Source organism: Ranitomeya imitator, chromosome 6 (assembly GCF_032444005.1).
Source record: "Ranitomeya imitator isolate aRanImi1 chromosome 6, aRanImi1.pri, whole genome shotgun sequence".
Taxonomy (NCBI): domain Eukaryota; kingdom Metazoa; phylum Chordata; class Amphibia; order Anura; family Dendrobatidae; genus Ranitomeya; species Ranitomeya imitator.
The window spans coordinates 39,885,720-39,899,972 of NC_091287.1; the positions used below are offsets into that span (position 1 = coordinate 39,885,720).

The 14,253-nt window shown below is 41.1% G+C and overlaps 1 protein-coding gene across 2 annotated transcripts in view; it reads left to right on the forward strand.

The window, feature by feature from the left end:
* The first annotated feature begins 3,759 nt into the window (after positions 1–3,759).
* The window catches only part of MALRD1 (MAM and LDL receptor class A domain containing 1), a 419,241-nt gene continuing 408,747 nt past the window's right edge, over positions 3,760–14,253 (forward strand). For both annotated transcript variants that reach the window (XM_069729529.1, XM_069729530.1), the window contains exon 1: positions 3,760–4,028. In XM_069729529.1, the coding sequence (XP_069585630.1) occupies positions 3,860–4,028 (169 nt within the window). In that variant the 5' untranslated portion in view covers positions 3,760–3,859. The remainder of the gene's footprint in view (positions 4,029–14,253) is intronic.

Sequence of the window (14,253 nt, forward strand, 5' to 3'; positions counted from 1 at the left end):
AGGACTTTAGACTGATACAATTTATAAAACTAGAAACTTGTAGAGTTGATATATTTAGCTCACAGAGCATTGTCCAGATCAGACCTGGGCAAACTGTGGCCCACGAGCTGCACAGTGCCCTCCCCCACCATTCTCCAGCTGTCACCTCTGCCAGCCTCCTCAGGATGCAGACAGCAGTGCATGCATTGTGAAACAGATGATGAGATTACATAATTTCATTGCGTCTGCTGTGCATTGCGGAGAGTCAGTGCACAGGAGACAGGAGCAGAGCGCTGGGGGAGTGGGAGAGAGATGAGTATGTGGTGTTCTTTTTTGAAGTGCATGGGGTGTGTGGCTGGACATAGGGAGGCTATGTGGAGCTCATGCTGTATTTAGGGAGCCTACTGTATGTGGGCTCATGCCATATATAGGGAGCCTATGTGGGGCTCATGCCGTATATGAGGATGCTATGTGGGGCTCATCCTCTATATAGGGAGGCTATGTGGGGCTCATGCTGTATATGGTCACGACCGGCAGATGACTTAGTGGTCTTGTAAGACCGCTAATTCATCTGGGTAATTTCGCAATGCATCTCTGGGAACGGAAGCTGGCGGCCGCATCGCGCGCGTTGGGACAGCTTCGATGGAGGACGGAGGGTGAGTATATAACTATTTTTTATTTTAATTCTTTTTTTAACAGGGATATGGTGCCCACATTGCTATATACTACGTGGGCTGTGTTATATACTGCGTGGGCTGTGCTATATATTACGTGGGCTGTGTTATATACTGCCTGGCAGCTATATACTACGTGGGCAGTGTTATATACTGCGTGGGTTGTGCTATATATTACATGGGCTGTGCTATATACTACGTGGCTGCTATATACTACGTGGCTGTGCTATATACTACATGGCTGTCTGTGTTACATGGGCTGTGCTATATAGTATGTGACTGCTATATACCATGTGGCTGCTATATACTATGTGGCTGTGCTATATACTTTGTGGGTATGCTACATACTACGTGGCTGTCTGTGTTATATACTACGTGGCTGTGCTATATACTTCGTGGCTGTACTAAGCGCGATGTACATACTGTATATACATACATATTCTAGAATACCCGATACGTTAGAATCGGGCCACCATCTAGTATAAAATAATTATAATTAATATGTTAATATTAATATTGAACAGAATTATTTTCAACCTATTGGTTCGGCCCTCCACAACAGTCACGGTCTCTCATGTGGCCCCTTTCGAAAATGAATTGCCCACCCCTGGTCTAGATTCAATTGATTTGCTTCCACTTTCCAGCTGAGAGCAGGACTAGGTATATGGCACAGATCTAGCACTCCAAGGGTATAACCAATGCGTTATATAGACATTCTGTTGGGACTATTACATGCTTTTCCTCTGAAGAATCAGCTTAATAAGTGACATACATTTTGTGCGTAGTGGATTTTAATAATTTAATTCATATATTTTTTTGCATTGGTGCCATAAATCAATGCAGAAATTTTTGATTGCATGTGCCCATTTGCATGCATAATATGTCTATTGTCTTTGGCTGTAATGCAGATTTAAGAGCAAAATCTGCTCTGAAATTTTTGTCAAATGTAACACATGTGAATATACCCTTAGGCCAATCAAGACATTCAATTTTCGCTTACAGTACATTTTCTATCTGTGGTTTTCACCCCATTGCTGTCTATTGTGAGTTCACATGTTCATATTTTTTTGTGAACAGAGTGTCCATATACCTACAAGAAAAATATGAATGGCACATACTCCTGATAAATATGAATACACGGATGTACATTTGAAAGTTCACATACACTATATAAACAGACACATATGCATGTTTTTCTCAACATATGACATGAAATCAGAATAAACCTTTCCGGTTTTAAGTCAATTAGGATTAACATCATTATTAATAATTGCCAAATGCAAGAATAATGGGAGAGTGAGAATGTTTTAAGGCATTTTTATTACTTACTGCAAAGTCAAAAGTTTACATACATTTCATTAGTATTTGGTACCATTGCCCTTAAACTGAATCTCTTGGTTCAAACATTTGGGATATCCTTCTACAAGCTTCTCACAATAATTGGTCGGAATTTGGGCACATTCCTCCTGACAAAACTGGTGTAACTGATCCCGGTTTGTAGGTCGCCTTTCTCGCACCGGCCTTTTCAGCTTTACCCATAAATTTTCAATAGGATTGAGAGCATGGCTTTATGGTGGCCCCTCCAAAACATTGACTTTGTTATCCTTAAGCCACGTTGTTACCATTTTGGCATAATGCTTCGGGTCATTGTCCATTTGGAAGACCCATTTCCACCCAAGCTTTAACTTTCTGGCTGATGTCTTGAGATGTTGCTTCAGTATTGCCACATAATCTTCTTTTCTCATTATTCCATCTATTTTGTGAAGTGCACCAGTCCCTCCTGCAGTAAAACAACCCCACAACATGATGCTGCCACCACCGTGTTTCACTGTTAGGATGGTGTTCTTAGGTTTCCAAGCTTCTCCCTTTTTTCTCCAAATGTAATGATGGTCATTATGCCCAAAAAGTTAAATTTTTGTTTCATCAGACCACAGGACATGTCTCCAAAATTTAAAGTCTTTGTTCCTGTGTGCATTTGCAAACATTAATTTGGTTTTTATATTTCTTTTGATGTAATGGCTTCTTCCTGGCCGAGTGGCCTTTCAGCCCATGTTGATACAGTACTCGTTTCACTGTGGATATTGAATCACAATCTTACCAGCTTCCGTCATCATGTTCACAAGGTCTTTTGCTTTTGTCCTTGGGTCCATATGCACATGTCGGACCAAAGCACGCTCGTCTCTGGGACACAACACCTATCTCCTTCCTAAGCAGCATGATGGCTGTACATTCCCATCTTGTTTGAACTTTCGCATAATTGTTTGTACAGATGAACGAGGCACCTTCAGATATCTTGAAATCGTACCCAAGGATGAGCCAGACTTGTGCAAGTCCACAATTCTCTTCCTGATATCTTAGCTAATTTTTCTAGACTTTCCCATGATAATACAAAAAGAAGCAGTGTGTTCTAGGTGTGCATTAAAATGCATCCACAGGTGTGTCTCTAATTAACTCATATGTTGCCAAAAAAACGGAATCAGAAGCTTCCATACACATAACATCATCATATGGTATTCCAGAATTGTTTAAAGGTATAGTAACCTTAGTGTTTGTAAACTTTTGACTTTGCAGTAAGTAATGAAAATGCCTTAAAACATTCTCTCATTATTCTGGCATTTGGCAATTATTAATACTTTTGGTAATCCTAATTGACTTAAAACTGGAAAGGTTTATTCTGATTTCAGGTCAGATATTAAGAAAAACATGCAGATGTGTCTTTTCATATAGTGGATGGAAACTTCTGGTTTCAACTGTACATCATTTTTATATATGTGGCTGCCTATTGCACTTTATATGCATTTATTTTTGCACATCATAGAAAAGTCAGCTGTTTTTTCACCATTGACGACATTAGTTCACATCCCTATAATACAATCCAAAGTGTATTTTCAAGAAAACAAGAGAAAAAAAATCATTAAGATAAGTCATGCACTTACGGTAATTTCATTGGAAACTTTACTGTTTATCTGAAAGAAGTTATCAGATCTCTCTGCCAGGCACAGTAATTGATAATCCTGGAGCAACAGCACTAAGCAGCCGGCCATAAATCTGCAAAAGTTAAACATTGTCTAAAGACACACCTGCCTATTCTAGTGACAGGAGAGGATGTGACAGCAGGTATCACCATTTAGTCCTGGATCAGCTTAGATGTCTCACTTTTTTCGCTTGACTGTAAATTTCAGCTTTTTATTTTTTTTTGTACACAAATGATTAAAGACTGCAGACTGCTTGGTCCTCTAATATTATTATATATCAAAGCTGTCATAAGACCAAGTATTGGGGATGGATTTCAGTGCAGCCAAGGGTTCTCCGTGCCTCTGGATTACGTATGTGATTTCACCGATCAGTGTGGGGATGGTAGCGATGAAGCTTCATGTAAGTACAGTGATAAACTTTTTTTTAAATTATTTAAAGGACTTAATAGAGCATATGAATTTTGTGTGGGTTTCGTTTTTAGAACAGAAGAATAGTTGCAGGATTTTTTTTTCTATTCCAAAAAATTAACACAAAACGGATTCAATAGTAATCAATTGGGACCGTCTACTGGATAAATAACTTATTCAATGGATGACATTCGCTTGTTTGTGTCGATGCCTGCCATAAACAGGGTTCCCTCACTTGAAAGGGTTTTCTAGGTTTCGGAGAACCCATGTCCTCAGGTTAACGATTGTGTTAAAAAAAATTAGTATGGTGACCAGGCAGGGGTGGACAGAGACAGAAGAGGGCTCCTGTGCAACAACAGTATGCTCTTTGGAGCCCAATGGTTAAACATTTGGTGGTGGAAGTGGCCCCGTTACTTAACGGGGCACTGTGTGGCAGCACAAAGTTCACCAATAGTATGTCCACCCTTGTGACCAGGTATTGCAATTAATTGTGCATGAACACCACATGGCTCCTCCAAGTCAAGAAAACGACCAGCACCAAAATCAGCTCCAATTCTATTAAGATAATCAAACCCGGATATTAGAGGGCTTCTTCCAAACACCAGAGACCACGTCGTAGGCAGGCTTTCCCAACTGGGCCAATCGTTTTGTATGCTGGGTACGGATTTCATCAATCCAGTGTAAAGTCTCCTGTGTATCACATCAATGTGGGAAAAATGTATACAGGTATCTTTCAAATAACTGAAACTGAAGGCTTCCTGTCTGATATGGTTTTACAGTTTCTTTTCTCTTTTAAAAAATCCTGTATCAATTAAAAAAATACAACTGTCCTATACTCACAGTACCTGGATTCATTGTTGGGTCTCTGTCGCTGCTCCCAATATCTGTTATTTTTACAGTTGTAAGAGGAAGCAGTGATACCCCTGAAAAGCCCTTGCATGATGTGACATTAGTGCGGAAAGACCGCCATCTGCAGGCCGGGCAGAACCAGGTGGAAACAATTTGTACCAGAAGGGAGCAAGTTCTTGTGCTGGAGCTGATCAGGTATCCCTCATGGCAGAGTTCGTGGATATGAAAGCCCTGCATGCCAAACTGCAGGGAGATCTGGCACCAAGAATGAGAGCAAAGCAGATGAGGACCACGGATGGCACCAAGGCCAGCGTGACAGGCCTCAGTGAAAAACATATGCCACTAAAGTGCAGTTCATTGCCTGAAATGGTCCAGACGATGCCTGGTGAGACCCAGAGTCCAGACTGTGACTGTCAAAATCCAAAGTTCTGAACTGCGCCAGTCAACACCCAGAGTCCAGACTGCACCTGGCAAGACCAGAACCTGTGCTCTACGCCGGTCAAGTTCCAGGGACCAGACAACACTAGTCAAGAGTTGAGACCCAGTCCTTCCCTCCCCAGGCCCAGGAGACATCCGACGAAAGTCAAGAATTGAACACCTGTGAGGGGACGGTGACCGTAGGAGCATGCCTGCGGTTGCAGAGGGACAACGAGAGTGAGCAGGGCCATTACTTCCAGTTATAACATATGGTATCCAGGCTGGCCTGGGCTAGGACATAAGGTGGAGAAGAGGCCGGTTGGTGCATGGGAGGCTCAATGTGACCCATGCTAGGGCAGGAATTGCAGGCAGAAATTATGTGGTAACTCCCATGAACAGGCGTAGCCACCTTGTGTAGAGAACATTAGTGTTATAGTGTTATATATCGAAGAACTTTCATTGTTATTACAATTGCATCGTTATATGGTTCATTATTGATTTGCATTGTTTAAAGGGAACCTGTCACCTGAATTTGGCGGGACCAGTTTTGGGTCATATGGGCGGAGTTTTCATGTGTTTGATTCACCCTTTCCTTACCCGCTGGCTGCATGCTGGCCGAAATATTGGATTGAAGTTCATTCTCTGTCCTCCGTAGTACACGCCTGCGCAAAGCAAGATTACCTTGCACAGGTGTGTACTACGGAGGACAGAGAATGAACTTCAATCCAATATTGCGGCCAGCATGCAGCCAGCGGGTAAGGAATGGGTGAATCAAACACCTGAAAACTCCGCCCATATGACCCAAAACTGGTCCCGCCAAATTCAGGTGACAGGTTCCCTTTAATGTCACCAATCGTCTTATAACTAATGTAAATTACATCGTTCACTGACTGTTCTTGCCTTGTGTCCTCTGTGCGTTGCATCCATTCGCCTGATGCATTACACAGTGCTCAAATCAAGTCTATAGCATTGCTGCACATATCTCAGCTCGAACCACTGAGCTCCCTGAAGTGGCTGCAGTGCAGATAATTGCAATTACACAGAGAACAGTGGCACAGACTTAGGGCTGGACTTGGGGAGGGTGAGTAAAGCCCAGCTCAATCTGTGAGCTGCAGTTTGATAAATCGTAGATGTATTTAGCTCAAAAGAGCATTGTCAGGACTAGATACTATTCTATCAACCGTAGGGATTCACGCTCTCAGGTAGGCATTGGGTAGAGTTCACACAGGCACTGTATTCTTGTGTCAAAACAACATGGTGTCTATTTCCTCAGGTTGCAGAGCACCGAAAACAAAACTGTAAACATAAAGTCCCTAGCCTTTTCCTTGGCTACTCAGGCTGAGTTACTCCCAGTTTGGTCAACGAAAACGGTTATTGTCCATAGCAACCACTGATACTCACAGTTTGGTGCACATGGCCTGAGAGAGATTCTGGTTTGTCTCTCTCTCCAGCTCCAATACAATCCACTCCGATCAGCTTTCCCCAGCTGACTAAGGTGAACACCTAGCCTGGGGCACCTAATCAGATCCTGTAGAGCTAGGATTTAACCTCAGCCTACCTTGCTTTGCCCCACCACTAATCAGCTGAGATCAAGACTGGGCATGACAAGTTTGTAGCCTTTAAAAATAAACAACGATGTTCACATTTACTGACAGCTAAATCATTTTTGCAAAATGGGATAGGCAACGTCCAGCACTCCATCTGTTGTGAAACACCAGCTCCCAGTGCCCATAAAGCGGCCTACAGCTACAGCTTGAGTGTCAGAAGTTGCTGACCATGCCCTATGGTCTATAGCAGTGGTCTCAAACCTATCTTTCCTTGAGAGCCACCACATTAAATTTTGACTGGTCAACAGTTACATCCAGCGACCCCCCTCCCCTCGCAGACCCATAGTAGTGACACCCAGTGTCTAGAATAATGCCAGGCAAAGCTTCCCAACAGAAATCAAACAGAAACCTTTTTACCCCCCTCTCTCATAGGCAGAATACTTCCATCCAGGTGGTTCCTATTTTACCTCCATTTGGATCCTTACATCAAGCACTCCCACCACACTATTGCATCCAGCTTCAAGCACCCCTCTAATTGGCAGTATCATCCCACCTCTAGTTTACCATATTTATAGCCTCTCCCAGTATGTGTGCTTCCAGATCTGTTCTGGTGCTTTGTACAGACCTACACAAAAGTCACCATCTGGAGACCTTCTCTTACAAGCTGTTTGCTAGACCTGGTGCTAAATGCACAATTGCTGACAACTCCGAGCCACACTTTCAAGGCCCGGGAGCCACATGTGGATCCCAAGCCGCAGGATGGGGACTCCTAGTCTAGAGGATGAGAGAAAGTATTCCAGACTACACCTCTTTTACAGACTTCTTGAAACGTTGCAGACAAGTTTTGTTTTAACACTAGAAGTCCCAGAAATTTCGAGCTCCAAAGGTTCCAAAGGTAGAAATGTTAAATGACCCATCTCTGGGACTTCTAGTTTTAAAGGGGTTTTCTGATACTTATAAAGCACTTTATAAATTCTTATTTTTAAGCCCTAACTACTACTTTTGCAATTAGCTTTATTATTATTATATTCCCTACATGTCTCTCTATCCTGCTATTTCCTATGTGTGATTTTTTTTTACTTATCTTCTTGTGAAATTTCCTTTGAGAGGAGTCTTTAAGATAGTGGTGGGGAACCTCAGGCCTGACCTTTTCTCTGCCCCTGGACAGATTCCCGGGGACCTCATTGTCAAGGTCGGCAGTTGGGTTTTGATGGCAGCTGGTCCTTGAATATCTTCTTGCTCTGCATGTGTGAGCACACTATTGAACGCTACAGAATATACAAATAAAAATTACCTCCTACCCAGTACCAGTGTCAAAACACTCACTTCTCTGCAGTGTCTATCGCCGTTCCTGGAACAGAACGTTATCAGACGGCTGGCGCTGCACTCTTTCAGGTTTGCCAAACCTAAAGTCCGGGACATTTTCCCTGTACCCCAGGAAATTTTGCAAGTATGCCCTAACAGTAATATAAGCACCACAGCAATGATGCAATGTCATTTCATAGTTCTTGAGCACTTTTTTCCTGATAGCCTGAGAAGTTCCTGATTTTTAATTTCTTCACGTTCAGCTCAAAAACATTGACGACTACAGTTCTAGATCTCCAAAACTAGAGGATTTACCTTTATGAAGGAATTGTGTTATGAAGACATCCATCTGACTTCTTAGGACATCTGGACATCATAAAGATCTCCCCTTTAGCGGCAGCTTCTATATTGTTCAGACTAAAGCCATCAATATATGGTGAGAGACTGATAGCTACTTTGAAAGCCATTCATCTATCAGGCTGCAATGTAATTCTACATTTTTCCTGCGGAGAGAACGATGAGACGACCCCTTTAATGTTTTTGAAAATTTGCATCACACATCAATGAATAATGCAAGAAATAGGTTAAAAGGAGTTTGGCAAAGTCATATTTGTATAAATCATGTAGAAAATAAAGTTTGCATTAATGCAATGCTACATTATAATACAAATGGATTGTTTCCCAGTAATGATTTAGGCATGGATTTTGAAATGAGCCTAAGCATAAAGCATCGCCCATCTGTTAGTCACCGCTTTTGGACTTCAGACTCTTTCTCCGTCTAATATGTATTTTCAAGGAGAAAATTATTGAAAGAGGTATCACAGTTCAAGCGCTCTTTATAAGGAATCTTATTATGATAAAGATGCCTTAATACACTTTATCTATGACAAGTGGCGAGAATTTATGGTTCCATGCATGATCTTTTAGCCTTCGGAGGCTATATTTATGAAGTCGCTTCCAATAAAATAATTACACCTGTATAAAAGATCTGCACTATTAATAAATGATGAGATATAACTCCAAAGTGCAGCGTTGTTGGGTAAGGGCATTACTAATATAGCAGATAAAGCACTTGAGTTGAAAAATAATAAAGTGGATGTTCCTCAGGGTATTTATAAGCATCCTGCGGCTTCTTACTACCCTTTGTCATAAAAATGTTCACAGATAAATCTAAAGTTTGTTCTACGGATTAAGCAACAAAGTATTGGCCGCCATAACTGATAGTCACTATCATGACGCTGTGGATGAAAAACCATGAGATAATAAATTTGAGTACCACAATCATACTTACCAACATTGGTGTTGTGGCAAAATAGGGAGACTTAAGCTGGCCATACGCATTAAATGGCTGTGTCGCGTCCTCCTGGGAGATCTAGGGTTAAGCGATCTTTAGGTACTGTAAATCGCAGATCTTCCATTTAGCCTGTGTGTTTTGTTTCTCATATTAAATAGACTTCAATTCATTTGGCGCTGAAGAAGTTAATGACTATTTGTATGCTGGTTAGAGACATGCAACTCCATCTCACAGCTGCTCCTGGCCTGCTCATTTTCTCTCAATATAAAACCTGGCCACACCTTCTCATCCCTGCCTGTGAAAGTTTACTTCCTGGCTTGCTGGAGTTGGTGTGCTGAAGTTGAAGTTCATAGTTGCTGCTGGAGATTGTTGTCTGCTGTTTTTGTTTTTCTCCATTATCCTATTTCCACTTGATCCTTTCCTTTATTCCGCTCTACCCTTGGTGAGTGTTTTTGTATGTAAGTTGCTTATTTTTATCCCTATTTGTCTTATATATTTATACACTAATACAGCTTTCCCGGGCCTCCTGGGTGAGGGGGAGGGAACAGCTTAGGAAATTAACAGGAGCATAGTAAGTTCGGAGACTCAGGCCTCTTCATCTTCAAGAATAACTCCGGGACAGGGCTAGCTTGGGTCCCAGTTTTAGAGACAGTTTGAGGCCCCCCTTCCTTACTGAAGACAGCATGACAGGCTGTTGACTAAACGATGCTTCAGCCGATCATTTGGTGGACAGCCATTTCAGCTCACTATCCCATACACAGGTGTGCTCATTTGGCAGAGTGCTCCTATTTTCTCTGCGACAAAGCAGCTGACTTGACATGTCAGCCAGCAAGTTATCTCCGGGAGAACAATGCGTTTCACAGTTCGAAATCTGACATGCCCAATTGACTTTTGCACCAACACTCAGTCTGGTGATGCCCCCATACACATTAAACTGTCAGTCATACCTGTCGATATTTGCGGGTTCTGCCAACATTTGCCTAATTTGTATGGAGGCCTTTAAGCTCTGCCTTCTAGGTTGTAACTATAGTGGGTGCAGGGGTTTCAGTTGCACCTGGGTCTTGCAGTCACAAAGGGTCTCAAAAGATCCGCTTGTCCTATAAGACCCATACTATTAAATCTCTGTAAAAGTAGTACATTTTTAATTAAGGCCTTTAAGCTTCAAGTTACACCACTACCACTGCTTGCCAGGAATGCTGTCAATTCTTGGAGCATGCAACAGCTTTAGGATCCTACTGGAGAAGCTCTATCTAAGGCTACTTTCACACTAGTGTCGTGCACTGCACGTCGCAATGCGTCGTTTAGGAGAAAAAACGCATCCTGCAAAATTGCTTGCAGGATGCGTTTTTTCTCCATTGACTAACAGTAGCGACGCATTGTGACGCTTTGCCACACGTCGCAACCGTCGTGCGACGGTTGCGCCGTGTTGTGGCGGACCGTCGGCAGAAAAAAAGTTACATGTAATGTTTTTTGCTGCGTTGTGTTCGCCATTTCCATCCGCGCATGCGCGGCCAGAACTCCGCCCCCACCCTCCGCAGCTCAGAATGGGGCAGCAAATGTGCTGGAAAAATGTATCTGCTGCCCCCGTTGTGCAGTGCTTGCACAGTATGCGTCGGTACGTCGGGCCGACGCAGCGCGACGGCCAAGTACTGACGCTAATGTGAAAGTAGCCTAAGCTCTACAGATATATACGACACAAGCCGCTAAGCTCAATGATTGACTGCAGTGCTATTAATATTATGTCCCTACTGCAGAAAAACAGAAACCAGAGCAGGGGTGGAGAATTAGCACTTGATCCAGGCAGGAAAAGTAAACTCAACTTTTTGTTTTCTTGTACACTTAACGGAGCTTATGAGCAAACGTTTGATGAAAGCAGACAACTCTTTCGAAGGGAACCTGTCTTGTAAAATAACGCTGTTAACCTGCAGATTTGGGGTTAATATGCAGAATAATGGAGTTCTGACACCATTTGGCATCGTCACTGCCAGCCCAAATCCCGGGAGGAAATTAACTTTCTAACTAGAAAGATATATTTAATTTATTGTGAGCGTTTTTACCTAAAAACTATTTTATTGCACAATAGAGGAGAATGCATTAACTTTCAAGCTTAGAGATTACAGCAATTTTTTTTTTATAGATTTTGTTTTTCTGAAGGGTAATCATAAGTACAGTACATCAAATCTAGGTAAATTGTGAAATATTTGCATGAATTATACAGATTCATTCTCTAATGTCTAGTCTATGGCACAAAAGTACAATCCAATAGAACTCCTATCTTGGTCACTATAAAAAAACATTTGTTAGAAAATTTTTCCAAAATGTGACATTTCAGTGTTTTCCATAACAAAACGATCTGTATTGCCCTCAATTTTCTTTTTTGTGTGTTTAAATTCTCGTTTTACCATCATTAATTTAAAATATTTGTGAATCTAAAGTTAAAAATGATTTCTGAACTGTCGAATCTCAGGGGCTAAAACCTGGCTATGATAAATCTTAAAAATCGTTCGTAAAAGCAAATCTGCCGAAGTTATCAAAATGCTAAATGTGATATTTATCAGAGAATTCATCAAACTCTTTTGTGCTATCAGTTCTTACATGTTTCAAGGGCACTTTAAGCTAATGCAAAATCACATCGAGCTCCTTAGGGGCTCATCAGCTTTGCCAAAATGTATACAATGGAAAGAACTGAGCAGCTATGTTCCTAAGAAAGTATCTGGCTGAGAACATTTACAGTGGAGAACGTCATAAATAATTCTACGAAATAAAAACAATACTAAATGAGCTCAAGGTTATTTTTCGAGGTGGTCAAATACAAAGAGTTTTCTAAGGGAAACTGTTCTAGGAAATGCTCCTTGTTTAGGGATTATTGTGTGGAGTTTTTCATTTCTTTGTCCCTAGTTTTTCAAGTAATTTTGGGAAGTTTTTTTTGCCTGCAGTGTTTTTTTTTTGCAGGCTTTCAATCGGACAATGTCAGATACAGCACATTCCCTTATAGAAGCCTATTATTAGAACAGGTCAGAGTTTTGCGAATTTTTCAATATTTGGTTCGGATTACGATTAGAAATTTGCCAATTTGTTTAGATTTTAGCCTTGAATCTGATTTTGACATAATTGGGCCATATTCGAACACTGTTCATGCCGAATGTATGTCTTATGATCGGTTCCAAACATATTCAGCAATGTTTACTCCCATTGACTCTATTGACGTTCGGATGTGATCAACGAACATTGCAAAACCAATGTTTGAGTCCAATCGTATTCGGAACCAAATCCGAACAAATTTACTCATTTCTAATTGCGATTGCCGGCGAATATTGTATTTGCAATATTTGCCGAGCATAGCCTAATGCCATTAGAGTTAGTGGGAGTAGAAATGAGTGAAAATATTCAGAAAAACAGAATTTTGACACGGATAGGGTACGAATATGGCACGAATATGGCAAATTCAGATTCGCCGACCGATTCCGAACATATTTGCTCAACTCTATTAGAAACTCAACTGTATAATTACCATTGTAATTCGATCAGACACTGCCTATTTTAAGCATTTTTTTAAGAGACGCTCTAAAGACGTGACGCGCACTTTGTTTTTTTTCCCACCAGCTTTTTCTAAACCTGAAATGGAAGAAAAATGCTGAGAAGGCTGAACATACGAGCAGCAAAGTAATTTTATAATAGAAATACACAGAAGAGTCTTTCAAGGATTTTGTGAGCAATTTTTAAGGCTTTTTATAGAGTGGATCAGCTCCAAAAGGCTCCTAAAAAAAGTCCATGTTCACATATTTTATAAAGCAAAGTTGGCGTCCTGGATGCTTAATTATTAAGACTAGTGTTTCTCAACTTTCCTATTCCATGTACCCTATTACTTACAAATGATATTAAAGGACCTCCAAAACTAAGATCGTACACCGATCTGTCTGACAGATGCATAAGATGAGTACCGTGAAAGTATCAGAGCCGTAAATAGGCTTTTTGTCACCATTATTACCATTGTCTGTCTACCACGGTCAGGGCAATCTGACTTATTAGTGAAGTCCATGGCACCCAAGGTTCCATGCTGTGAAGATACGAGATGTGCAGCATCTGAAACAACGGATACTGGAAGCCTGTGCTAGCATTTCTTCTGCGGTGTTGCTATAAGTGTGTCAAGGGTGGGAGAAGAAGGTTGCTTTGACAATCCAACACAATGGGCAGCACTTTGAACACATTTTATAAGTGGCTATAAACTTTTAAATAACTCATGAAAGAATAAAGTTACCTTAAAACCAAACACACCATTGTTTTTCTTGTGAAATTCTCAATAACTTTGATGTGTCACATGACCCTCTTCCCATTGGAAAAAAATTACGTTGGATTCAAAATGGCTGACTTCAAAATGGCCGCCATGGATTCCCCCTCCCATATACTAATGTGCCGCAAACAGGAAGTTGATATCACCAACCATTCCCATTTTATTTAGGTGTATCCATATAAATGGCCCACCCTGTATTTTGAGCTATTTCACTTTTTAGCTCATAAGAAGATATAACCTGAGCATATGTAGAAAAAAGCTGTGGAAAGATTTGTGTTTACCAGCTGGAAGAAAAGTACACCCCCTTCATTTTTTATACTATTTAATTGCATTTGTTTGCTTTATCGCACACTTTCTTTTCTAGAAGTTTGACAAAATAATGACCCAATAGATCGGTTTACAGCTCACAGTTTATTTTAATGGTGAATATGAGCTGAGCTCTTGATGTTTGGTTATACAACTTCTAGTTAATGATTACACTTATTAGGGCTAATTTATTACTTAGCTAATGTCT